Genomic DNA, 27459 nt, shown 5'->3' with positions numbered 1-27459 from the left:
TGGACCATGACCTCGACAGGGCTCTCACGCAGCCCCAGAGATGTGTTACGCAATAGAGAGACCAACTCATTCCGGTTTGCCTGGGACTTGCTCAGTTTTAGCACTGAAAGTCTCGCGTCCCAGTAACCCTTTAGTCCCAGGCACACTGAGATTGGTTGGTCACCTTATTTGTGAGTTAAAAGTCAGTCAAAGCTTACCTGGGCTAAGGTTCTACAGAATTGTGTGTAGTCAAGATTATCCTTGGAAAGCCTTTCAATCACCCATCAAGTAGGAGTATAGAACCATCTCTGAACAGCACAGCCAATTTGTCCTCTAGCAATGGAACAGGTTGCTGTTTCTTTGGGGAGGTTTCTGATGAAGAGATTGGCTTGCTTGGGGGCAAGAAATACTAGAATCGCATTCAGTGTGGTGAAACGTGCACACACCGTGGATTGTACGAGGCATGTAGGAACTGATACCAACAGAAGGAACAGCAGATTTACCTCTCCCATGACACAGTCATCCTGCGGCATATGCTGAGTGGGTGAAATACTTAATATATTATTGGGCTTTCTCTTTCCATCTCTCTTTTTATTCACAGCAAGTAAAGTTGAATTTCTGTAAGTTAAATAAAAACAGTACCCACCCCATGGGGTTTGTGTGAGAATTAAAAGAGTTAATATTTACAAAGCACTTAGAACAGTACCTGACTCAGTGAGTGTTTGCTCTTATTATTAATATAGATATGGTGGCACTTCACTGTGTGTCCTACAGCAATCCTGGATATAAGTTGATAGCAATTTGGGAAAAAGATATTCTGTGGCAGGGACCAGTTTTAGGGCCCCAGCCCTCTGTAGTTGGAACTTCATGAAGGGATAATTTCTAAACTTCTAGAGGAGCTGAGGACTACCTGCCTTCGGACAATCTTCCCTGAGCACTGGTTCTGAATCCAAGATATTAAGCGTGAGTGACGGTGAACACTGGTGAGGGCCTTGCCCCTTTCAGTCCACTCCTTGCTTTAGAAGATCCCCAAATAACCACCCAGAGAGCAACAACTCACCAAGCTCCCCCGTGGTCCAGACTGCACACTGCTCTCATGCAGTCTGCTCTGGTCCTAGGGCAGGTAGCCCTGGCTGGCTGGGATCCGTTCAGAGGCCTGCACAATGCGAAATGCTATGCAGATGTGAGAGACCAGGGTTAGTATACAGTGGTGCTAAGTTCAGAGTCCAGAGGGATAATGAGACTGGAGCTTGGGCAATGCCCATAGGGAGGAAAGGAGGGAACACCTAGGCAATTAATTCAGAAGGCGTAGCGTGGGTCATACTTGATATTTACTTATGTGGAGGTCAACAATTGGTAAGAAATCCCAAGACAGCTGGGTTCCTGAATCCTCCTCCAGCAGAGCACACATTTCCTAGAGGCTTAGCATCTCAGAGATGAAAGAAATAATGACTAACTGATTAATTTAACAAAGAGTAGATGCTTACTCTGGTCTAAACAGTGGGCTAATTGTCATGAAGTCTGACCTAAGTCCTAAGGTGGAAGGTGAAACTTCCTTGACTGCTGGCCAAATCCCAGCTCTACCACTTATCAACTCTGTGATTAGCAAATACTGACCTTTTCTAAGGCTCAGTTTACGTATCTATTAAATGGGAATAATGCTAAATACTAGCTACACCACAGGATTGTCTTGAAGATTAAATAAAACAATAACTAACAAACACTTAGATACAAGTATATGTCAAACACTGTTCTAAGTGTTTTCCATATGTAAACTCTTTTTTTTTCTTTTTTTTTAGAAAACTGAATCTTTTTTCCCTTTACTGTTAATTGAAGTGTAGTTGATTTACAATGTTGTGTTAGTTTCAGGTGTACAGCAAAGTGATTCAGTTATACATACATATATATACATATATTACATATATATGTATGTGTGTGTGTATATATATAAATCTATTTTTTTTCAGATTCTTCTTTTTTTGTTTTTTGGGGGGATTTTTTTTTTTTATTCAAACTGTAAACTCATTTAATAACAATAACGCCAGGACGTTGGTACCATTCTTATCACCATTTTCCAGATGATGAAACGGAGGCACAGAGAGGTCAATTAAGTTGCTCCAAGTCACACAGCTAATAAGTGGTGGAGCCAGGACTGAAAGAAGGCAGTATAGCTCCAGAGCCTGAATTCACGACCACTCTGCTGTCCTCTATGTTTTCAGTGGAGTGCTTAGCACAACTCCTTGCACATTGTAAGCACCCAGTCAATGTTAGCTGCCAGTATTATATTTTTAACAGTTTTATTGAGGTATGCTTTATATATTGGGGTTATATTTTGACTATTAGAAAAGCCCTTCTCACACTGAGCAGAAACCCCCCTCAGATCATGCCTTTTTTCTGTGGGTTCCTGTTGTACCCCCAGAGCCTCCTTAGAGCCTGTCTTTCCCTTGCCCGGTTACAGCCTCTTAGAGATTTGCAGTCACAGGTCAGACCCATTACGGTGGGACTTGGTCTGGCTTCTTTCCTGTCTGTTGGTGACTCAGCCATTGGCCCATAAGATTTGATGAGCCTCTGACAAGTCCCAGGACCACAGCAGGTTGGGGGCAGTTGCCCCCCACCCCAGAGCACAGCACCTACACAAATAAACTACAAAATGTGTGGGGTCCAGTGGAATAAAAATGAAAATGCAGGGCCCCTTGTTCAAAAATTATTAAGAATTTCAGGACGGTGATGGCAGAGCATTAAACTGAGCATGGGGCCCTGTGCAAATGCATGGGTGGCACCTCCATGAAGCTGGCCCTGGAAAGCACCCTGCATCTTCAGCTCTTCATCACCCCACCCCACCCTCAGCCCGTCCTACCATATGCCCATGTGGAGGCAGGGCCTGGGAAGCTCCTGACACACCTGAGAAACACAGGAAGAATTTGGCACCAAGAGAGTTAAAGCCCACTTGGGCTCTGGAGTCTATCAGTTAGTTAAACGCCTACCTTGAACCTCACTGGCTATAAGTCTCAGTCTTCCCCCCACCCTCCTTGGCTCCCTTTGTCAGAGACAGCCCTCTGGGTTTAGTGGATGGTGGTACAAACACCAGACTAGGAGTTGGGAACTTACCATTGCCTTGCTAGACCACTGGAGGCATTTCATGCCCTCTCTGGTGTCAGTTTCTTTACCTATTAAATTAAATGGTTAAATTCAGTATCAAATGAAATGTTTTTTCACTGAGCACTGACCAGGCAAGTTCGCATTATAATAATCATATCATTAAACTAACTACTTATTATTTGCCAGACACCATTACATTACCAGACATATGACACCACTGTACATTTCTCCATTTAATCCCCATGAAAATCCTGAGGTATTTTCCAGAACTCTAAAATATAAACTTGACAGGGGTAGTGATTTTTGTCTGCTTTTTTCATTGATGTATCCCCAGCTACTAGAACAATGCCTGGCACACAGTAGATGCTCAAAAGCTATTTGTGGAACAAATGAATGAGGAAACAGGCTCAGAGAGGCAGCGATGTGATTTGTCTAAGGTCTTATCATTAGGAAACGCCAGAGACAGGACTCTAAACCTGCCTGTCTCCAAAGTCTATGCTTATGCTTATTCACCTGACATGTGGGTGTGATTCTCATTTTATAGATGAGGAAATAGGCTCAAGTGAATGGGGATCTCTGCTGCCTCTCAAATCCTGTGTTTCTAAGCACACAGGCCCCACTTTGTAGGAATAACATCACTTTGAAAGCTGATGTCATTTGTCTCCTCTGCCTAGGACTCTTCAGGGGTCTAGAGAGTACTCTTCTCTTCTCACAGAAGCAGGGTTACTGGCAAAGGCACACCGGGCTCAAATCCTGCTCTGCTACATACTCACTGTGACCTTGGGCAAGTTCTCAACATTTGTGAGCCACAACATATTCATCTGTAAAATGGGTTCCATACTTCCTAGACCTTCCTCCAAGGATGTCCCCTCCTCCAGGAGATGCCCTGCACACAGTGGGCCCTTAATAAACGTGGCTGTTATTACCCCACCCCAGAGCAGCTTCAGCTTGCTGCCACTGATGGCCGGAGTCCGCTGGGGCCTCCTGGAACCTGATCAGAGGCCACCGGCTTGGGGAGAGTAGGGTCAGCTGCTATTCTTGGAGTTGATGGAACCCAGCCGGGTTTCAAGTTCCCTCAAGGAGCCCTGACCCAGGCGGCTCAGCTGGTCATGTGAGCAGTGAGCTCTGACCTCAGCATGTTCTCCCGGGCCCTCCACATGGCCCAGGCTGGAGAGAACCCTGGGGCACAGAGCATGCTGCAGGGAGACCATGTCCTCCTGAAGCTGACCTCAGCCTTTTAACTATGTTCATTAGCATCTACTTGGTGCCCAGAAGGGTGCTGTTTGGGGAATCTCCCAGAGACTGCAAAGAATTTTCAACATCTGGATGACAAGCAGGCTTAGACAGAGGAAAGAGGGATTAGGAGACAGGCAGGACTAAATTTTAACCCCAGCTGCACTACTTTCTGGGTCTGTGTGTCTCTTTGCAAGCCACTTTTTCTGTCTGGGCTTCAGTTTGTCTGAAAAATGGTGAGAATAAAAACTTCCTTAGAGGGTTATTGAGAGGATGAGAGCATCTGGCACATAGTAGATGCTCAGTAAATGATCATTATTTAGACTGTGAGCTCCTAAATGATGGGGAACTTGTCAGATTCAGCTATGTCTCCAGTGCCCAACCTAGGGCCCAACCAAGAGGACACTCTCAGTGTTGGTTGAATGAATAATGAGTTACAGAGGCACTGAATGGCAATGCCTCATGGGGATCCCATCTTTCACCACACTCAAACCCACCCCCACCCCAAACCTCATGTAGAATCAGTCATCTCTGCATCAGCCCTGACAGGTGAGCATCTACCCTCGGCTTGCACACTCCTATGATGGGAAGTTCACCTCTTCCCACGTCTTTCCATTCTGTCAAGTAAAAAGTTCTTCCTTCTATTCAGACCTCTAGGAACTGAACTCTGTCTCCTTGCAGCCTCCATCCACGGGACCTAGTTTTGCTCTCTGGAGCTATACGGAGTAAGCCTAGTTCTACTTCCAGAAGAGAGTCCCTCAGCGACTTATTACACAATTAGAATGTGCCAGGCATTGAGCTAAGCACCTCACTTACTTTATCTCATTTAACCCTTTAACCCACTCTTTAGCCCTGAAAAGTAAATATTATCCCTACTTCAGCGGTGAGAAAAATGAGGCTCAGAGAGGTAACATAACACATTTATATGTGGCAGAGAAATGATTTAAATCCAGATCCTTCTCCAAAGCACTACCTTTTCAATGCTCAATGGACCCACTGGAAAATAAGATTTATTCCCAGCGTCCCTTCCCTTCCCTTTCCTTCAATAAAGATTTATTTAGTACCTTACCTGTGAGGTCCTGAGCTAGGCCCTGGGAATAGAGATGAGTCAGACATAATCCATGTGCTTGACACACTTACAGCCTATTCCAAACCCTGTGAAAAGAACTAGAGTCAGAAGCACAAGGACTGTCAGAGCATCACAGACCTTGGAAGTCCAGGAGGGCTTCCTGGAGGTTGTGACATCTGGGCTGAGTTTTGAAGGGCTATTAGGAGTTGGCCAGGCTTGTCCCAAGTAGGGCAAGAAAGCAGGATGTTTTGGTGGAACTACTGTGCAAAGAGCTGAAGCTGTGGAGCCCAGACTGCGCGGGGGACCTGATGCCAAGAAGCTCAGACTATCTACCACTTGAGCGGGTGCATAAGAATCTCCTGGGATTTGCTTATTTAGAATCCTGATTTTCGGGAATTCCCTGGTGGTCCAGTGGTTAGGACTCTGCACTTCCACTGCAGGGGGCCTGGGTCTGATCCCTGGTCAGGAAACTAAGATCCCACAAGCCACGTGGTGCAGCCAAAAAAAAAAATCCTTATTTTCTTTTAGTACGTGTAGGTGGACCCAAGAATCTCTGTTTTAAGTAGGTGCCCCAAGAGATTGAGGGGTAGGGGGTCACCGCTGCTGTAAGAGCCCAAAAGTCTTTGAAGGATTTCAAAGAGGACAGAATTCTTGGTCCCTATCTTTGGAACCTCATAGACTAACCAGGGAGACAAACAGGAAAATAAGTAATTATAATGAGGAGCAAAGACCATTAATTCTTAGAATTTCAAGAAAGATATTCTTAGTATTCCAAGAGAAAAGTGTGGCATACTTGGACTTGTGATTCTTTAGCCATGAGGATATTAATATTGGTTTGCTGGCATTAAGTTACTGAGCATGTACTTTAGGGTGCCAGGGTGGCCCTGTGTTGGGTCCTTTTCCTTCATTGTTTCAAAACATTCTTTTTTTAAAAGACATCTTCCTGAATAGAATCCAAGAAAGAGTACCGATCCATTCATGTGCCAGCTCCGGCTTAGACAGGAGCTTTTCTTGATAAGCAGTTAGTTTCAAAACCAGTACAGTCCTGCAGCTTACACCGGTTCTTGGATGTGCACAGAGGAGCCTGAGCCTGATTTGTCTTGGGGTGGTTGGAAGGCTAAGATGCCACTCTGTGCTGTTCATCTTAGCAAGCAGCCACTGTTGGCCTAGCACGTACCCAGGCTCAAGTCCCTGTTCTCCAGGAACTCAGAGTCTTGTTGGACGTGGAGACCATAAATACACAAATAACACAGTGTGATCAGCACTGTGACAGATGGAAACTCCGGGCACTAGTGGGTAGAGAAAACCTCTATCCTGGCCTGGGGGATGAAGGGAATGCTTCCAGAACCTTAAAAGATGAAAGGCATTCTACTTAAAAGGTAGAAGGGCATTCCAGACAGAGGAACCAGCAAAACAAAAAGCACAGCAGTAAAAAACCAGCCTGGGTGTTTTCGTTATTACTTGTTTTTTTGGCTGGGGGGTGGCGGTGGGGAGGGACGGGGGGTGTGGGGGGCAGTGCAGAAAGTACAAGCAGTTCCCTGTTGCAGAACCCTGTTAGGAACAAGACGGGGCTAAATACAGAGGAGGGACTGTATCATGGGGGTGGGGACACATGTGTTGGGGAAAGAATTTTGGCCTTTCCCCTTTAGACAGTGGGGAGGCCTGATTTATAAACTGTAACACAATCACCATTCCTCAAGCCTGGGGAGGGGCACCAGCTGGGAATAGTTTCCACTCTGGGCCCCCAGCAGGTGCAAGTCTTCTCAGGGACTCTGTCTCCACTGGGGCAGCAAGAGAAGGGAGGAGGCAAGGCAGGGCCCACCCCAGCCCCTCATCAGGCCTGCCTCCTGCAGCTGTTTGATGCCTGCACACCCCTAGAGAGCTGAGGCCCATCAGCTCCCTGGATGTGAAAAGAATGGCAGCAAAGGCAGACTGTTTTAGAAGCTAGACTACCTCACAAGCAAACATTGCCACTTGGAGAGAAAACAATTGTCTAATTGTAAAATCTGGTCCCATAAAAATCTTTCTAAAGGAACAGTTATCATTCTGTGATAAGAGCTACTATTTAATCTTCTCAACAACCCTAGTAGAAGGCACTGTTATCCCCACGTGAGAGGTGACAAAATTGAGACCCAGAAGGTTGGGTAACTTGCCCAGGGTGGCAAAGCCAATAAAAGGCAAAACCCACATTGGTACCCAGGTTAAGACCTTTAGACCTAGGAACTGGAAAGAGTCTGGTGCCACCAACCTCAATGTAGAATTCAAAATAAGAGATCTAAACTGCAAAATGAACGTCAGGAAGCCAAGGCAGTTTTGATTTTTTTTTCCCCCAAAGTGATTACTTAATGCTTTTTAAATACATAAAATTATTTTTTAATTTGTATTTTCTCATTCTTTAACACTTGCACTTAGTAATTCTTTGACTAAGCCAGAGTTGCCCACATCTGTAGGGCCTGAAGTCTAGGCCTTTTCCCTCTGCCATGCTCCCTCTCACAAAATTTTTCAAGCAATTTCATAAAACTTTGACAAATTAAAATGTAAAGTATTTCTAAATTTTTTTAAAAATTAGCAAACAGCTCAAAAAAGTTTTTTTGTTCCCCTGGATCTCAAAGGCTCCAAATCAATACAGGTGGCTCCCCTATCCATCCATGTGCCCAGGCTAGAAATCTGGTTTTTTTTTAACCCCATGCTTGACTCCACCCTCCTCCTACTCCCACAGGCTCTTTAATCCATTTTCCACACTACAGTGATCTAATTTCCAAATGTCATCATCTCATTCTCCCGCTCAAAACCCGTCAGTGACTCTGTATGACAAAACCCAAATCTCAAGACCCCCCAGCCTCCTCCTCTCTCTCTGGGACTCCTGATCCCTTTCTCACAGCCCTGAGCACTACACTGAGATTTTAGTGAGAACACTAACGAGAACACAAACCACTGGTCAATTATGAAACTTCTTCCCCATTACACCATCCACCTCAAGCCTGGGATGGAGGAAAAATGTTGGATATAGTTGCCTGCTGGCCAGAAGACAGAGTAATGATCTTGTTTGCTGAGACCAGAGTGTGAAAACCCATTTTCAAACCTTACCTCAAAGGTTGCACAGAAGTGAGAAACTCAACCATGCTGGCTCTTATCAACCTATTCCTTCCCATAGCAACCTGGATATGAAATGGCCTTGGACCCTGCTGGACAATATATTATTATTCTTTGCATTTTTAAAAAATACATGTATTTATTTTATTTATTTTTGGCTGCGTTGGGCCTTCGTTGCTGCGCACGGGCTTTCTCTAGTTGCGGCAATCAGGGGCTACTCTTCGTTGTGGTGCACGGGCTTCTCATTGCAGTGGCTTCTCTTGTTGCGGAGCATGGGCTCTAAGTGCGTGGGCTTCAGTAGTTGTGGCATGCAGGCTTAGCTGCTCCGCGGCATGTGGGATCTTCCCGGACCAGGGCTTGAACCCGTGTCCCCTGCACTGGCAGGTGGATTCTTAACCACTGCGCCACCAGGGAAGTCCCTGTTTCCACCTTTTGGCTTTTGTGAATGCTGCTATGAACATGGGTGTATAAATACTTCTTGGAGACCCTGCTATCAATTCTTTTGGATATATACCCAGAAGTAGAATTACTAGACCATATGGTAATTCTATGTTTAATTTTTTGAGGAATCGCCATATTGTTTTCCATAGTGGCTGCACCATTTTACATTCCTACCAACAACGTATAAGGCTTTCAATTTCTCCACATCCTCTCCAATACACGTTGCAAAACTGAAAGCCCGAAAACATTAAGTGATGACAGAAATAATGATCATGTCATCAGCAGGCAAATGACAAGCTCGCCCCCTAGTGTCAAGTAAGGAAGATAACAGAAAAAGCAAACATTCTTAAAAGGCACAACCACCACAAAGAACATAATCTCTACCTTACCAAGAATCTGGAGCGAACACTAATAACACAAACTACTAATCAATCAAAATAGTTTATTCACAGGGACAGTTAAAAAGGTTCAGTTCTGAGGGACAAAACGTATCACCAACCCTTGCATACAAATCCCTAGCTGATGTTACCTTATTAGCTGTGCCAGATGAGTAGCCTGGGGATGTTAATTTTTAATGTGTGAATGTCTCCACTAAAGGAAGGCTTATGTTGTATCCTCTTTAGCAACCCTGAAGCATAACAGCCTTTAACTTTTACGTCACACGTAACTCCCAATCTCTGAATTTGTTGAAAGATCTGACTCTAAAGGCAAAAAGGAAGCCCACACCCAATGATTAAGTCAGAGGGTGGCAGTCATGACTATTTAACTGTTCTTAGCTCCTTAAACCCGCTATTATGTAAATCAAGATACTTTGAATTTTTAAGTCCTCCCAACTAAAATAATGGTGATGATAATGATGATGATGTCTGATTCTTTCAGGCCCTGTGGCTGCTAATTTTTCCAACTCCCTGCTCTGTCTCTCCTGCCCACCCCTCCAATCTCTATGGCTCACTGGTTTACTGTTTTTCACAGAGCTGCAAGAGTTTGAGAACCAAGATCCCATAAATGTGGATCACACCAGATAAAGGAATACTGATTGAAATACACATTTCAGACTACATCCCAGTAGGTGACACTCTGGGGCAATGGGTCTATACAATCAGAGTTACTGATATTAAATCCCAAGTCTTTCTGCTCCAGCAGGTCGACCTCCAAGGGCTGCATCAGAAATAGGAGGTGCCAGCCTCAAGCTGACTGTTGCCTAGGAGGGTGGGCCACACTACCCAAACGTTAAAGGCTGGACATTTTTCTGCTGCTCTTTGTGCAGCTGCCGGGCCCGATTTTTTAGCTCTTCAGCCTTAGCTTCGTCCTTATCGACACCATCACCCAGCTTGTACATGCGGCTGGCATTGGCACAGGCCCAGACATGGCCTAGGTCACAGGCTTTCATTGAGTATTTGCATGCCAGGCCCATGTCCTTGGGAAAGCTGGGGGCACCCTGCAGGAACATGGTACTGAGGTTGAAGCAGCTAGATGCATAGCTGCCATCACAGGCCCTTGTGTAGTAGTCTCTGGCCCTCTCCAGATCGGGTTGGCCATCCTCATTGACCTGTCCATCATGTGCCAGGAGACCAACGTTGTGGCATGCCTCCAAGGACTTCTTTCCAGGCTTCTCACATGCCATCAGAAAGCAGCTGGAGGCAGCTTTCAGATCCTGGGTTAGTCCACCTGGGAGGAAGGAAAAAAAAGTCAACCTAAGCCAGGGCAGAACCTGAATGTCTCAGGCCAAAGTCAGGGAGCAATTCCTGAATAAAGTTTATGTACTTTGAGCTAAGGCAGCATGAAAAGAAGATGGCCTGGTATACTGCACAGACTTTCCAGCTTTTTTAGCCATGGAATCTTCTGTTCAAATGGTATCTTATAAGGAAGCTTAAACAGGTAAAAAGGGTGAAATGATAATATCTACCTCTGAGGGTAACAGCAAGATCATAGCATCTTATAAGCACTTCATTAAACGTTTAATTTTAATATATACTGAATGTGTATTATTTGCCAATTAATATGCTAGGTTCTAAGGAACAGATACCGTCCCTGCCTTTGTGAATCTTGTGGTCTAATGAGACAGACATTAAACAAGCACACAAGTAAATGTATGATTATAAGTGTGACAAGCATATGGAGAAAAAGTACAGAATGCTATGAGAATGTATCAGGGCTCTGAACTACGAGGCAAGGTCAAGGAAAGCTTCCCCAGGGGCTTCCCTGGTGGCGCAGTGGTTAAGAATCCTCCTGCCAATGCAGGGGGCACGGGTTTGAGCCCTGGTCTGGGAAGATCCCACATGCCTCGGAGCAACTAAGCCCATGCGCCACAACTACTGAGCCTGCGCTCTGGAGCCTGCGAGCCACAACTACTGAGCCCGTGAGCCACAACTACTGAAGCCCGAGCACCTAGAGCCCGTGCTCCACAACAAGAGAAGCCACCACAGGGAGCAGCCCCCACACAGCAACGAAGAGTAGCCCCCGCTCGCCGCAGTTAGAGAAAGCCCACGCAGAGCAACGAAGACCCAACGCAGCCAAAAATAAAATTAAATTAAATTAAATTTAAAAAAAGGAAAGCTTCCCCAAAGAAGGGACATTTGAGCTGTGATATAATGGAAAAAAGAAGGAAAATAAAATAAAATATGGAGTGGAAAAAAAATAAAAGAAAAGAAAAAGGCAAAGAAAATTGTTCCAGGCAGCAGGGATAGGATACAAAGAGAAAAGGAGCCCATGTGGCTAGAACCCAGAAATCACTACGGAAGGGAGGCTGGAGAGGCAGGCAGGCGCCAGATCATGGAGTGTCTGATGGGTCTCCTTAAGGACCTTGCACTTAATCCTAGGAGCAATGGGAAACTGCTAATGGATCACTTTAAGGAGAGGTGGTGACAGGGCTCACTTTTTTCTTTGTTTTTTGTTTTGTTTGTTTTGTTTTTTAATGGAACATTTCAAATCTCCATTCTCAAAAAGAGAAACATTTTAAGCAACTCAACATTTAGTTTTTAAAGTCACTCCAAACATACCACCTAGAAATAACCATCATTATCATTAAGAGGACACTATTCCAGTCATCTTTATAGCATGTGTTCAAGTTAAATGTCGGCTGGCTGAATGGACAGCTAGACAGAAGTACAGTCGACCCTTGAATGATATGGGGGTTAGGGGCACCCACTCTCCACACAGCCAAAAATCCAAGAATAACTTAGAGTCAGCCCTCCCTAAATGTGGCTCCTCCACATTAGCAGACTCAACCAACAGAGGACTGTGTGGTACTACTGTAATATTAATTATTGAAAAAAAATCTACCTGTAAGTGGACCTGCATAGTTCAAACCCGTGTTGTTCAAGGATCAGGTGTAATTTGAAAAACTGGATTACACATGCTACTTGTAAATAAGAAATTTAACTTTGATTTTACTTGCATTTATCGTTAAGACAACCAAACTGAAGTGAAGCTGAAGAAACTGCTAACTTCAAATGAATATTTCAACAGAGAAACTTCCTAAATGAGCCCCTAGAGTTATAGATTATTAAAAGGTTAGCATCACTGTTTTGTTTTGTTTTTTAACCAAATTTCAGACGGTATTGACTCATGAGGATGTCGTCACCTCACACTTCTCCCTACCTCTCTTGCCCTGCCTTCTATTTTTTGTTAGATATGTTATTTCAACTTCGGGAGACACAGAGCACAGTGGTTACCAAAGCCTGGGCTCTGTAGCCAGAAAACCTAGGCGCCAGTCCTGGCTCCATTACTTCCTGGCAGTGTGACCTTAGACAAGTTACCTAAACTCTACAAAGCCTCAGTTCTCCTCATCTGTAAAATAAGGACAATAGTATCTACTTCATATTCTGGAAGCTTAAATGTGTCATTACAAAGAGCCTAGTACATAATAAGTGTTCAGTAAATGCTGTAGCATTTTTATGCCATAAAGGTTTATATTATTTACATTCTATTCAGTAACCCTAATTAGCCCAACATTCATTCTAAATGGGATTCTGCTCATCACCAGTCTTTTCATCAGAGCTCCTCCATTCCTGAATTATTTCTCTTGATTCACCTACTTACTGGTTATCAGATAGTTTTTTCTAGAAAAGCATATAGATTCTACAGCCTCTGAGTTCTTTCAGTTTTGAGAATGCATTCTTGCCACCTTTCTATTTAAACAGTATATAATTAGGTCTTGCTTTTATATCCAGCCTGATAAATCTATGCCTTTTACTGGAGTGTTTACTTAGATTTAATGCAATTCTTGATATAGCTGAGTTTAAGTCTACAACCTTATTTGTTTCCCATTTGTCCCAAATGTTTTTTGTTCCTTTTTCCCTTTCTTACAATTCTTTTGAATTGTATATTTCTAATAGTCCATTTCATTCTCATCACTGGCTTTTTAGTAACACTTCTTTTATCAGTGGTTTACCTAGTGAAAATACTATGTATACTTAATCACAATCTACCAAGAATTAATATTAAGCACTTCACATATAATGTAAGAACCTTACAATAGTACACTTTCATTTACCACATTTCTATCCTTTGTACTACTGCTGTCATGTTTTACTTCTAAATATATTATTTATTTGTTTGACTTCTATATAGTGTAAGCCCCATAACATATAACTATTATTTTTGCTTCAGTTTTTTAAAGACATTAAGAAATGAGGAAAAAATTCTTACATTTACATGTATATTTCAGTGTGCTTTCTTCTTTTATATGGATCCTAGTGTCCACCTTTTTATCATTTTCCTTCTACCCAAACTTTTCTTAACTTTTCTTGTAGTGTAGGTCTGCCAGCGACTCATTCACTCAGCTTTTGTTTATCTGAAAATGAATTTATTTCATTTCATTTATTTATTTATCTTTTTGGCTGTGCCACACAGATTGTGGGATTTAGTTCCCTGACCGGGGATTGAACCTGGGCCCTCGGCAGTGAGAGCGTGGAGTCCTAACCCTTGGACCGCCAGGGAATTCCCCACCTTCATTTAAAAAAATATTTTCAATAAAGTAGAATTCAAGTTTGACAGTTTTTTTCTTTCAGCATTTAAAAGATATTGTTCTTTTGTCTTCTGGCTTAATTACTTCTGATGAGAAGTCAGTGATTATTCTCACCAATGTTCCCCACAATGTGTTTTTTTCTCTGACTGCTTTTAAGATTTTCTCTTTACCTTTGGCTTTCAGCAAATGGTAATAATGTGTCTAGGTATGATTTCATTGGTTACCCTGTTTGGATCCACTAAGCTTCATGGATCTGTGGAGTGATATTTTTCATTAAATTTGGAAATTTTATACTGTTATTTCTTCAAATACTTTTTTCTGCCCCAATCTCTTCTCTTTCTGGACTCCAATACATGTTATGTTAGATTAAGGGATAGTGAACCCCACAGGTTGAGGCTCTGTGTTGTTGTTGTTTTGCTTTTTCTCTCTCAGTGCTTCAGTTTACATAACATCTTCAATCCTGTCTTCAAGTTCACTGATCTTTCAAATTCACTGATTATTTCCTTCTGATGTGTCCAATTTGCTATTAAGCCTGTCCAGTGAATTTTTCATTTCAAATATTACGTTTTTCAATTGCAGGATTTCATTTGGTTCTTTTTAATAGTTTAAATTTCTGTGATGAGATTTCCCATCTGTTCATTCATTGCGTCCATCTTTTATTTACCCTTTAATAAATTTATTTTCCTTGTTTAAAAATATTTGACTGCTAATTCCAACATCCCTGTCACATCTGGGTCTGTTTCTATTGACTGCTTTTTTTCTGTTTAGCAATTTCTTACTTTATGCTGGACATTGTAGATGCTACTTTGTTCACCCTGGTTTTGTTGTATTCATTTAAAGACTGTTATACTCTGGTTTCTCTTCAGATCACATAAATCTTTCACCTTTTACTAAAGACTGTTGAGTTTTGTTCTCACAAGTAACTAATTCACTGGTGAATCAGCCTGATCCTTTTGAGGCTTGTTTCTAAGTTTTGGAACCTTTCTGCAGTCTGTATTCAATGAGGTCTCTCCACTCTGGCTGGTGGAATTCAAACAACTCCCAACACTGTGAAACCTCTGGAGTCTCTTTTCAGTTCACACCTCCCCAGTAGCTTTTCACTGCAAGGTCTCTCAGAGTCTCCTCCTATGCATGTGCAGCTTAACACTGAGCCAAAGACTTAAGAGCACCCCTATGTGGCTATCTGGAGCTCCTTCTCTGTGTAGCTCCTTCTTCTCTAGTATCCTGTCCTGCAAACTCTGGCAGCCTCAGTAGCCAGAAACTCTGACCTCTGCCTCATCAGTTCAGCAAGACTATCATACTCTACTTGGCTTCCACCTCTTTGTGCCTAGTCTGAAAAGTACCTCCAGGCAAAAAGCCAAAGCAATCATTCATGGGGCTCATTCTGTATGTTTCCCTTTTCTCAGGGATCACTGTACTGCACTGCCTATTTTCCAATGTCTGAAAATAGTTGCTTCATATATTTTATTGAATCCATGGTTTATATCCTTAGAAGTTCATTTTAGTTGCCTTATGGAAAGAAGATTAGATACCTGCATTAATGAAGCAGGAGAGGAAGGTGGCTTGGATAAATATGGTAGCAGGAAAGCGAGAGACAGGACAGATTTGAAACATATTTTAGAGCTAAACTGGCCACAAGCTACTAGGTAGGGAGAAATACCACTTGCTAAACTGGAAGACAACAGGGGTGCAATATTTGGGAGAAAAAGAAAACAATTAAGAATTCTATATTGGATTTGTTAAGTTTGCGATGCCTGTAAGAACTCCAAGTCAAATTTTCCAGTGAACAGTCAACTATATGCAGTCTGGAGTGGTTTTGCCTAGAGATAAAGGTTTGTTTGCAATTATCATCACTAACTTATCATTCATCGCCACATCCTAGAGACCACCACCATTAATTTTTGGTGTATTTCCTCCTACTACCTTTTCAGTGTAGTTTGGTCTTGTTTTTACATGTTGTAATCACGTGTTCTTCACTCCCCATTAGAAACCCATCTTCAAATGTTTTATTAAGAATATTTCATCAAACAGATATATCAGTTACTTTCTACTTCCTTTCATAAGACATTTAAATGGCTTCACAGAAATAGTTCAAAGCTGATTTCACTGATGAAAACACCTGGGCAAAATATTCCTTGGGTCACTCTAAGTGTCCAATCCAAGGTAACTTCTGCAGCAACCAACACAAACCAGACCTGTTCACACTGATAGAATGTTTTACAATTTAACAAAGCAGTCACATGTGAGTTCATCTGATGCTCAGAAAAATCCTATGAATAAGGTGTGAGCTGACCTTATTACTCCAATTTTGTCATTGAGGTATTTGTAGCTCAGGGAAGGAAAATGCCTTGCCTGATACCACACTGTCAATTAGTGCTCAGGATGAAAAGTGACCTCCCACTCTTCCCCCCTGCCCCAAGCTATCCTTGATAAAAGGAGAGTTATTAACCAGTCTTTGTCAAGAAAGGACACTGGGTGTGTTTTCAGAACAGAGGGCAAATTCTTAGGCTCAGAACTAGGCAGGGGGGTCAACAGTATTGGCTTTTAGACATGGCAGGGCCCAAGGTCTCCTAACCAACAATCCAAAAGAGTCTGAGGAGCAAAGATCAGCTAATGGGATCTCCTGTGATGACACCTGACCTCAAGGAAATTATTTAACAATGTCAGCTTAACAGAGGATTAAGTATTATTCTCTAAACACTCTGTGTTCTTTCACCTGCTTACCTGCTCTCTATTCTGAAGAGAAGACATAACTCTATTCTACCTCCAGCAAATAAAATCTGCTCTGTCCTTTAAGAACCAGTTTCAATGCCTCCTCCTCTCAGCACCCCCTGATGATGACATGCTCCCAGAACTGAACCCCCAAAGTACTTTACATGTCTCTCTATAAAGATACTTATCAAGCTCTCCCAGGTTAACAGGTATTAGTATAAATACTTCTTCCCTGGGAAGGGGGTGAAAAAAAAAAAGATTTCTTCCCCCACACTGGTCCATCTTTGCTTCACTGTACAGAGTAAATACTAAAAATTTGCTCAACAAAGGAGCACTTAAGAAAAAAAAAAGTCTCAGTGCACAATCATTAATCATATAAGTTTGTCAAAGAGAAGGGAAAATAATTTCACAACCTCCACAACCTCTTTTGTTCTCCTTAATTCAATAAGGAACTCAAAGTCCCTGTGGAAAATGTAGTAAAATATGATATAAAGACAAAAGGAACCCAAAACTTTACCAAGACACAAATTCAGAGACTAAACAGCTAGGAACATTTTTATTTTTGCACAGTGTATTATATAGCTGAGTTCACATCATATGTAATTTTGTGTTCAGCTTTCTTCACTGAACATTATATCATAAACCTTTCCTGATGTCAACAAAAATTTAAAAACATTTTTTTTTCTTTTTTCACATCTTTATTGGAGTATAATTGCTTTACAATGTTGTGTTAGTTTCTGCTGTACAACAAACTGAATCAGCTATACATATACATATATCCCCATATTCCCTCCCTCTTGAGCCTGCCTCCCACCCTCCCTATCCCCCCTCTAGGTCGTCACAAAGCATCAAGTTGATCTCCTTGTGCTATGCAGCAGCTTCCCACTAGCCATTTATTTTACATTTGGTTGTGTACAAATGTCAATGCTACTCTCTCACTTCATCCCAGCTTCCCCTTCCCCACCATGTCCTCAAGTCCGTTCTCTACGTCTGCGTCTTTATTCCTGTCCTGCCACTAGGTTCATCAGTACCACTTTTTTAGATTCCATATATATGTGTTAGCATACGGTATTTGTTTTGCTCTGACTTACTTCACTCTGTATGACAGATTCTGGGTCCATCCACCTCACTGCAAATAACTCAATTTCATTCCTTTTTATGGCTGAGTAATATTCCATTGTATGTATGTGCCATATCTTCTTTATCCATTCATCTGTTGATGGACATTTTGGTTGCTTCCATGTCCTGGCTGTTGTAAACAGTGCTGCAATGAACATCATGGTACATGTCTCTTTTTGAATTATGATTTTCTCAGGGTATATGCCCAGTAGTGGGATTGCTGGGTCGTATGGTAGTTCTATTTTTAGTTTTTTAAGGAACCTCCATACTGTTCTCCATAGTGGTTGTATCAATTTACATTCCCACCAACAGTGCAAGAGGGTTCCCTTTTCTCCACACCCTCTCCAGCATTTATTGTTTCTAGATTTTTTGATGATGGCCATTCTGACCAGTGTGAGGTGATACCTCATTGTGGTTTTGATTTGCATTTCTCTAATGATTAGTGATGTTGAGCATCTTTTCATGTATTTGTTGGCAATCTGTATATCTTCTTTGGAGAAATGTCTATTTAGGCCTTCTGCCCATTTTTGGATTGGATTGTTTGTTTTTTTGATATTGAGCTGCATGAGCTGCTTGTGTATTTTGGAGATTAATCCTTTGTCGGTCATTTTGTTTGCAAATATTTTCTCCCATTCTGAGGGTTGTCTTTTAGTCTTGTTTATGGTTTCCTTTGCTGTGCAAAAGCTTTTAACTTTCATTAGGTCCTATTTGTTTATTTTTGTTCCCTTACTTTAGGAGGTGGGTCAAAAAGGATCTCGCCGTGATTTATGTCAGTAAAGTGTTCTGCTTGTGTAGAAACATTATTTTTTTATTAAATAAATTTATTTATTTATTTATTTATTTATTTATTCTTGGCTGAGTTGGGTCTTCATTGCTGCGCACGGGCTTTCTCTAGCTGCGGCGAGCAGTGGCTACTCTTTGTTGTGGGCTTCTCACTGCAGTGGCTTCTCTTGTTGCGGAGCACAGGCTCTAGGCGTGCAGGTTCAGTAGTTGTGGCACGCGGGCTCAGTAGTTGTGGCTCGCAGGCTCTAGAGCACAGGCTCAGTAGTTGTGGTGCACAGGCTTAGTTGCTCCGCGGCATGTGAGATCTTCCCAGACCAGGGCTCGAACCTGTGTCCCCTGCATTGGCAGATTCTTAACCACTGAGCCACGAGGGAAGTCCCAAAACATTATTTTTTAATGGGCTAAATAACATTCCAGCTGCTGGAAGTAACATTATTTATTTAACTAAACTGCTACTGTTGGCACATAGATTTTTTTAAAAAAATAATTAATATAATGCAGTTATATATTACTTATAAATTATAAATTAATGAAAATAAAATTCTGCCAGATAGATAATGCTGGGGTGAGAATCTTTGCATATAATTTTTATTTGCATTTCCAGTTATTTCCTTAGGAAAAGATACTAGGAGAGTTACTAGGCCAAAGAAATGCTCCTCTGCTCAAGCAAGGGAACCTGATATTCCTATTAATGCTAAACTTTCTTCAACTTTGAGACTACCACAGACCCCATGTCCCATGTGAAGGCAGAAATAGCCCACACAGCTCCAGAAATTTAAAAAGACATCCTCTTCATCAAACTTTCACTGAACATCCTTCTAACCAGGCTTCACTGGGTACTGGGAACAAGGGATCATCCTCAAGAAGCTCATGCTCTAGTGAGCAAAAAAAGAGTTGCCTGTCTAAAGTCATATTCCCTATTTGTAGTGGTTTTAAAATATGCCCATAGATTCTTTTTTTTTTTAATTTATTTAATTCATTTATTTAAATAAATTTATTTTTGGCTGCGTTGCATCTTCGTTGCTGTGCACGGGCTTTCTCTAGTTGTGGCAGCGAGCGGGGGCTACTCTTCGGTGTGGTGTGCAGGCCTCTCACTGCGGTGGCTTCTCTTGTTGCGGAACACGGGATCTAGGCGTGTGGGCTTCAGGAGTTGTGGCATGCAGGTTCAGTAGTTGTGGCATGCAGGTTCAGTAGTTGTAGCTCGCAGGCTCTAGAGCACAGGCTCAGTAGCTGTGGCGCAAGGCTTAGTTGCTCCACAGCATGTGGGATCTTCCCGGACCAGGGCTCGAACCCGTGTCCCCTGCATTGGCAGGAGGATTCTTAACCACTGCGCCACCAGGGAAGTCCCAGCCCATAAATTCTTGATATTCCTTCCTTCAACAGGTGGAATTTAAGTTTTCTCCAATTAGTGTAAGCTAAACTTACTGACTCATTTCTAATAAACAGAGTGGGGTAGAAATGAAAAGTGTGTGACTTCCAAGGGTATAGTATAAAAGACACTGTGGATTCCATCTTGCTCCCTCTTTGGATCACTCACTCTGGAGGAAGCCAGATGCCATGTCACCAGGACATACAAGTAGCCCATGAAGAGATCCATGTGACAAGGAACTGAGGTCTCCTGACAACAGCTGGCAAGGAACAGAAGCTTTCACCAACAGCCATGTGAGTGAGCCAGCTTAGGATTGGAAACTCTGGTTCCAGTCAAATCTTCAAGGGACTACAGCCCTGGCTCCCTGGCTAATGTCTTGACTGCAACCTCACTGAGAGACCCTGAGGCACATAGCTCAGCCACTCCCAAATTCCTGACCCACAGAAACTGTGTGAAATGATAGGTTTGTTGGGATAATTTGTTATTTAGCAATAGATAACTTAAACACTACTGAATACCAACTGCAATTAGGTCATGAGGAGAAAAGCAGATGGAAAGGAATTAATTATTGGCCCCTTCCTCTGTGCCAGGCACATGCTGATGCCTTTACCTACATTACCTTATTTAATCCTCATAACAACCCTATGAAGCAAGTACTATTTTTTTCTCCATTTTACATGTGATATAACTGATGCACAGAGTTAACGTGACCGGCTCAAGGTCCCACTACTTGCAAACAGCATTCCTTAAGGTCTGCCTGACTTGAAAGGCTGTGCTCGTCCCTCCATCACTTTGCTAAACTCTTGACTCCAAATTTTCCTACAACATGCTTCCCCAATGCCTGCGAGGACCCTTCTGTAAAGAGGGCTCAGTATGAGCCTCAGGATGTGATGTCAGCACTACGATCAATGATAAGGACCAAAGAAAGCAGGCCCCTCCTTACCTTTCCCAGTCACATAATAGGCCCCCAGTTTGTAGCAGCTATCACTGTGTTTGTTCTCTTCACAGTTGAACTTCAACACCTTGGCAGCCTCATCAAAATTCTTCTGGATCCCTTCCAAATAGTCCACCAGCCGATAGCAACCTGTGAGGAAAGGGCAAAAGCTGCTGTTCAAGTCTGGGGCAGTGGGGAGGGTCCAGGTGTGGCAGGCCAGATGTGCGTTTTATTTAGGACCAGCCTCTCTCCTCCTGAGGTGTGGCAAGGTGACCTCGCCACAAAGAATGCAGGTAGTGTTCAGCCACTCCTACAAATGGCACTGTCTGCCCACAGCCTAGGACAGAGCAACGTACAGACTGGGGAGACCTTGGCCCCGCACTGGCTCCACCACTCACCAGCCCTCTGTTCCCTGTCAGCAAGGCCCAAAGACGCACTGGCTCCCATAATGAAACTTTGCTAGCTTTGGAACTTCTCAGAAAGTTCAGCAGTAAAACACAGAACCAACAGGGTCCATGGGCTAGTCTTCATAGCTGCAAGAAAGGGATGCTTTGATGACTATACCTTAATCCTTGGCCAGGCTGGGTACATTAAGAAGAAAGTCGAAATGGCAGCTACCAAAGGAGTTGGAAATAGACTCCCTCTCCTTGGCAGTCTCTAGTCCCAGCAAGCCTCTCCTTAACATCTCTCTCCTCTGTCCCTTTTTTTTCATCCACAATAACACCCATCTCTTGTTCATTTTCATTCAACAAATATTTGAGCATCTATCTGCATCAATGTACAAGACACTGCTTTAGTTGCTGGGAATACAGTCACTTGCCTGCCTAAAAATTACATTGTAGAGGAGGAAATACAATAAATAAGTAAATAGGTTAGCAAGATGCATTCAAACCTTAATAAACAAATATGACTGAACTAAAACAGGATGATAAGATAGTTCATTGTGCATGTTGGGGGAATGGTTAACAGAGACTGGGCGATCAGGGAGGGCCTTACTGGGGACTTCGATGTGTGAGCTGAGATGTGAATAATATGAATGAACTAGCTATTTAAAGACAATGAAATGGGAAGGAGGCAGAAAGTCGCAGGCACAAGGAACAGTAAATAAAAAGACCCAAAAGAGGGAATAAGCTTGGCACAAATAAGGTATAATGTGGCCAGGAAGAAAGAGGCAGGAAGTGAGGAGAAGGCAGGGACCAATCACAGGGCCTTGTAGAAGATAGGAAGAAATTGGGATTTTACTCCAAGTCAATGGCAAACCACCAGAGGGTTTTAAGAAGGGAAGCAATATGATTCGATTTGCATTTTTAAAAGGTCATTCTAATATATATGTTTGTATGTGTCTGGATGAATATGGAGGAAGTTAAGTGTGAAGGGACACACTCCAACACTGATAATAACAAAAATGTGTTATTTTGTCATTTAAAAATCTAATAAACATTTAAAATAACAAAATAAAAATTTAAATATCAGGCTGGGAGTAGAGAATAGATTTTAAGGGGGTGACTGTGCAAATGGAGAGCCAAGTTAGAAGGTTATTTCAGTAATCCAGGTGAGAAATGATGATTTTGAAGACTAATATAGAAGTAGCTATAGAAACTACAGCCTCCTCTCGCGTTCTCCTTCTAAAGTGCCGCAGCCTGCCCTTCTTGTATGCCCACCCTCCCCTACTTCACTGCTCCGTACATCTCCAGAGTACAAAAACATGTATGGCTCTCCACTGCCTACAGAATAAAGTCTAAATGCCTTTCCACAGCATTCAAAGTCTGACACACTCCATAAACAAGATGGAAAGACAACCCTCAGAATGGGAGAAAATATTTGCAAATGATGCAACGGACAAAGGATTAATCTCCAAAATTTACAAGCAGCTCATGCAGCTCAATATCAAAAAACAAACAACCCAATCCAAAAATGGGCAGAAGACCTAAATAGACATTTCTCCAAAGAAGATATACAGATTGCCAACAAACACATGAAAGAATGCTCAACATCACTAATCATTAGAGAAATGCAAATCAAAACTACAATGAGGTATCACCTCACACCAGTCAGAATGGCCATCATCAAAAAATCTAGAAACAATAAATGCTGGAGAGGGTGTGGAGAAAAGGGAACCCTCTTGCACTGTTGGTGGGAATGTAAATTGATACAGCCACTATGGAGAACAGTATGGAGGTTCCTTAAAAAACTAAAAATAGAACTACCATACGACCCAGCAATCCCACTACTGGGCATATACCCTGAGAAAACCATAATTCAAAAAGAGTCATGCACCACAATGTTCATTACAACTCTATTTACAATAGCCAGGACATGGAAGCAACCTAAGTGTCCATGGACAGATGAATGGATAAAGAAGATGTGGCACATATATACAATGGAATATTACTCAGCCATAAAAAGAAACGAAACTGAGTTATTTGTAGTAAGGTGGATGGACCTAGAGTCTGTCATACAGAGTGAAGTAAGTCAGAAAGAGAAAAACAAATACCGTATGCTAACACATATATATGGAATCTAAGAAAAAAAAATGGTTCTGAAGAACCTAGGGGCAGGACAGGAATAAAGACACAGATGTAGAGAATGGACTTGAGGACACAGGGAGGGGGAAGGGTAAGCTGGGACGAAGTGAGAGACTGGCATGGACTTATATACACTACCAAATGTAAAATAGATAGCTAGTGGGAAGCAGCCGCATAGCACAGGGAGATCAGCTGGGTGCTTTGTGACCACCTAGAGGGGTGGGATAGGGAGGGTGGGAGGGAGACGCAAGAAGGAGGAGATATGAGGACATATGTATATGTATAACTGATTCACTTTGTTATACAGCAGAAACTAACACACCATTGTAAAGCAATTATACTCCAATAAAGATGTTAAAAAAAAAAAAAAAAAGGTCTGACACACTGTGGCCCAGGGTCCCCATCAATCTTATTTCTGACTACATTCTGACTTCAACCTTCCAAAAGAGCATTTTCTTCTCTTCCTCTGCTCCATTTTATCAACACTACTTGCCTATCCCTCCTGACCTCTTCCAGAAGTCTTCCCCAACCATTCTGCTCCTCAGTGACTCCAACCCCTGTGAAATCTCCCTATACTCAGGGCCTAGGCCAGCCCTCAAAGAACAACCCTGGGTTCTTTTTAAGCCATCTTACACTGCAGAGCAACTCTGTGTAGTTGGTCAGCTTCAAGCTAGAATGCAAGCTATTTGAAGGTAGGGCCAGTGCCATTTTTCCCCCCCTTTATAAAAATGAAGTAAGAAGAAGAAAACCACCCAAAGGTACTGGCTGCTCTCCGTGGCCCCTTCTGGACATCACCATCCACCCACACACTTAAGTCAACTCAATGTTCCCAGAACACACGGGGCACATTCACGCCTCAGAGCCTTTTCACTAGCTGTTACCTCTGCCTGGCATGATTCTCCCTTACCTTCTTCAACACTGTTCAAATGCCACTCTCCCAATGATTCTCCCTGACCACTCAATTTAAAATTGCCCTCCTGAACTCCTGATACCTCTCAGTCAGTTCTTTTTCCCATTGCACTTACTACCTTCTAACACACTATCTCATTTATTTTCTTATGTTTATTGTCCAATACCCCCCACTAGAATGTAAGCTCCACGAGGACAGGACGTTTTATCAGTTCACTGATGTAGCCCCAGTCCCTCTACTCCAAACGCCCACGCGCTTCTCTTCCTTCCAGCCCGGCCTCCAGGCTCCGTGCCGGCAGAGTAAGCCCCGGCTGCGAGCCCCGCAAGTCACGTGGAACCCATCCCGCCCCTCCCCAACACACAAAGAGCCGTCCGCGTCCTACAACCCCACATCTCCGGCCCGCGGCCCCTTCCAGATCCTCTCAGAGGTTGCTCGCGTGACCCGTCCAGCCCCCCGCCCCTGCGCACCGAGCCCTCACGTGTCCTTAAGGCAGTGCAGGCGGCGCTCACCGTCCGGGTCCTTCTCGCGGTAGCACTGGTAGTTGCACTCCACCTCCATGTTCTCCAGAAAGGACTTCACCTGCTCCTCGTCCTGGAAGTCCACCACGCCCGCCATGGCTCTTGCTCGCCCAGCCAAAATCACCCAGCCAGTCTGCCCCCGGCCACGCCGCGCGTCCGCCCGCCCCACGGTCACGTGAGCCGCCGGAGGGGCGGGGCCTGGGAGGGGCGTGCCGCCGAGGTCCGCGGTCACCCGGGCGCCCGGAAGGCACCGTGCCCGGAGCCTAGGCTCTCCTCTGTCCTCATGCTGTTAGTCTTTGGCCGTCCCATCTTTCCCTCTGGTCAGCCCACTCCTGAAAGTGATAGCAGTCTTTCTGCAGCACTGTGTGCCAGCCTTGTGGTCTTAATGCTTCTCTGCCTGCAGTCATTTATTCCATTCATTCGTTAATTCGGTGTTCCCTAAGCACCTCTGTGTGCGTCACCAAGTGCTTGGTTTTAGTAATACAACAGCTAGGAAGTATGGTCCCTGACTTAAAAGAGCTTGCAGTTTAGTAGGAAGGCATTTGTTTATTCATTCAGCAAGTATTTTGAGCACCTACTATGTGCCAGGTGTAGCTAGACAAACCAGTGTTCATAAGTCTGTACAAGTGTAATGAAAAATCTGGTTCATCTCTGCTTTCCTCCCAGACCTACCCCCTGCCTCCAACATGAATGACCTAAGGAATGAATGTCTATGGAAGTTGATAACTGCAACACAGTAGCTGTACTGGTTGCAGTAATAATACTGTTATAATAGTTAATGCTTAAACGGTGCTGAACTTTGTTCCAGATTCTATTCTAAGAGCTTTATACTAATTCTCATGGCACTCATTGTGACCCTATGGGGTAGGAATTATTGTTATCCCCATTCTCCCAATGAGGAAACTGAGGTACAGAGAGGTTAACTTGTCCAAGGTCACACAGGAAGTGAGAGAGTTGTGCCGTAAATCTTTTTTAAATAAAAGAATGAGGTACAAGAGGAACATGTCAAAGACATGGGAAAGAGGAGAGGAACTTCAGCTGGTTTTTGCTTTTTCTCCGGCTCAGAATCATTGGTTCCATAAAGCCTAGACTGAAAGCTCTCCAAAGACAGTCAGTTCCTATTCATCTTTGAGTCCCAGCCATTCCTCCTCTAGAGCCCTCAGTGGAGCTCAGTCCATGGTTTCCCATCACCTATAGCAATGCTTCCCAAATGGCTTCATTATTAACCTATCCCTAACGGCATCAGAGAGTGGACTACTTCCAACCACGTCCTTATTGTAGAGCAGCTTACTGTACGTGGGCAATGTCTTTGAAATCCCAGTTTTATTTTAAAAGTTCATTTGTTTTTACGTTCAATTCCATAATACATCCTTCGTAGCATAACACATTCCAGTTGCTATGCCACATTTACTAGTGGTTTCTCCAACCCCCGATCACCTTGGAAGATTCCCTCAGTACACATGTCTCAGATAGAGAAGCCCTGACCTTTGATTTTGAGTTCACCTTCCTTTGGCTGGCCTCCAAAGCCCTGTACAATCTGATTCTAGCCTCATCTCCTGCCTCTCCTCCCCCATGTCCCACCCAACTTTCTGTTCTTTGGATCGGTCCCAGGTTTGTGTCCCTGTTTACTATTGCTCTTGATGCGTGGACCACCCTTCTCAAATCAGAGAACTTCTCCTCTGTAGTGTCTTCCCAGATGCAACAACCATACACTCCTAGAGTAGATTTAGATCCTCTGACTTCAGTGTTCCACCCCACTTGGTCTATTCTGATATAATGTAGTAGGGGATGACTGGCTTTGGAGGGCAGACAGATCTCAGTCAGAGTCTATGTCCCATGTTTACTAAATTGTGACCTTGACCCAATCACATTTGTGAGCCTGATTCCTCTTCTGTAAATGAAGATCCCTTGTGGGCTTCCCTGGTGGTGCAGTGGTTAAGAATCCACCTGCCAATGTAGGGGACATGGGTTCGAGCCCTGGTCGGGGAAGATCCCACATGCCGCAGAGCAACTAAGCCCTTGTGCCACAACTACTGAGCCCGTGTGCCACAACTACTGAAGCCCGTGTGCCTAGAGCCCGTGCTCCGCAACAAGAGAAGCCACCACAAAGAGAAGCCTGCGCACTGCAACGAAGAGTAGCCCCTGCTCACCAAAATTAGAGAAAGCCCGCACACAGCAACGAAGACCCAACGCAGCCAAAAATAAATTAAATAAATTAAATTTAAAAAAAAAGAAGATCCCTTGTATGGCTGTCAGTAGGACTAAAATTGCATGTATGCTGTATGCTTAGCACAGTGCCTAGCTCAGAGTCATTCCTGTTCTAGAAATGTTTCTTGTCAAGGCCCAAAAGTCATGAAAGTCTGTGTCCCAACCAGACTGTGAGCTCTATGTCTGTTGTGCTGGACACAGGACCAAAAATAGAGCAGAACTTGGTGGAGGGTGATGTAGATAACTAAAGTCAGGGACTGGGCCACAAATATGTAATACTTTTTCCTTAATCATATTTGCTGAGTTGAACTGCATTGAAATGAGACAGCCTAAGCAGTAGAGGGCGATAGAGAGTTGGAGAAAAGATGGAAGAGAGGTTGGGCCAAGTCGGTCACATATTTTTAAATGAAATATAAGGTCGTCAAAAGGGCAGCTAGCTTCTTTTTTTAGGCCTGTCCTTATCTCTGTAGTTTTATTCCCCTCTATTCTTATAAATGC

The 27459-nt window shown here is 43.3% G+C and overlaps 1 protein-coding gene across 1 annotated transcript; it reads right to left on the bottom strand.

Annotated features, from left to right (window-relative positions):
- Nucleotides 1-9360: 9360 nt before the first annotated feature.
- LOC133087317 (cytochrome c oxidase assembly factor 7) lies at nucleotides 9361-24910 on the bottom strand. The gene is made up of 3 exons (XM_061184207.1): nucleotides 24745-24910; nucleotides 20810-20950; nucleotides 9361-10582 (listed from the first exon to the last, which is right to left on the bottom strand). Exons 1-3 carry the CDS (start codon nucleotides 24848-24850, stop codon nucleotides 10134-10136), a joined length of 696 nt encoding a protein of 231 aa, XP_061040190.1. The 5' UTR covers nucleotides 24851-24910; the 3' UTR covers nucleotides 9361-10133.
- Nucleotides 24911-27459: the final 2549 nt, after the last annotated feature.

The sequence above is a fragment of the Eubalaena glacialis genome, chromosome 3, assembly GCF_028564815.1.
Source record: "Eubalaena glacialis isolate mEubGla1 chromosome 3, mEubGla1.1.hap2.+ XY, whole genome shotgun sequence".
In the NCBI taxonomy this organism is placed as follows: Eukaryota; Metazoa; Chordata; class Mammalia; order Artiodactyla; family Balaenidae; genus Eubalaena; species Eubalaena glacialis.
This window is presented reverse-complemented; position numbering and strand designations above follow the sequence as displayed.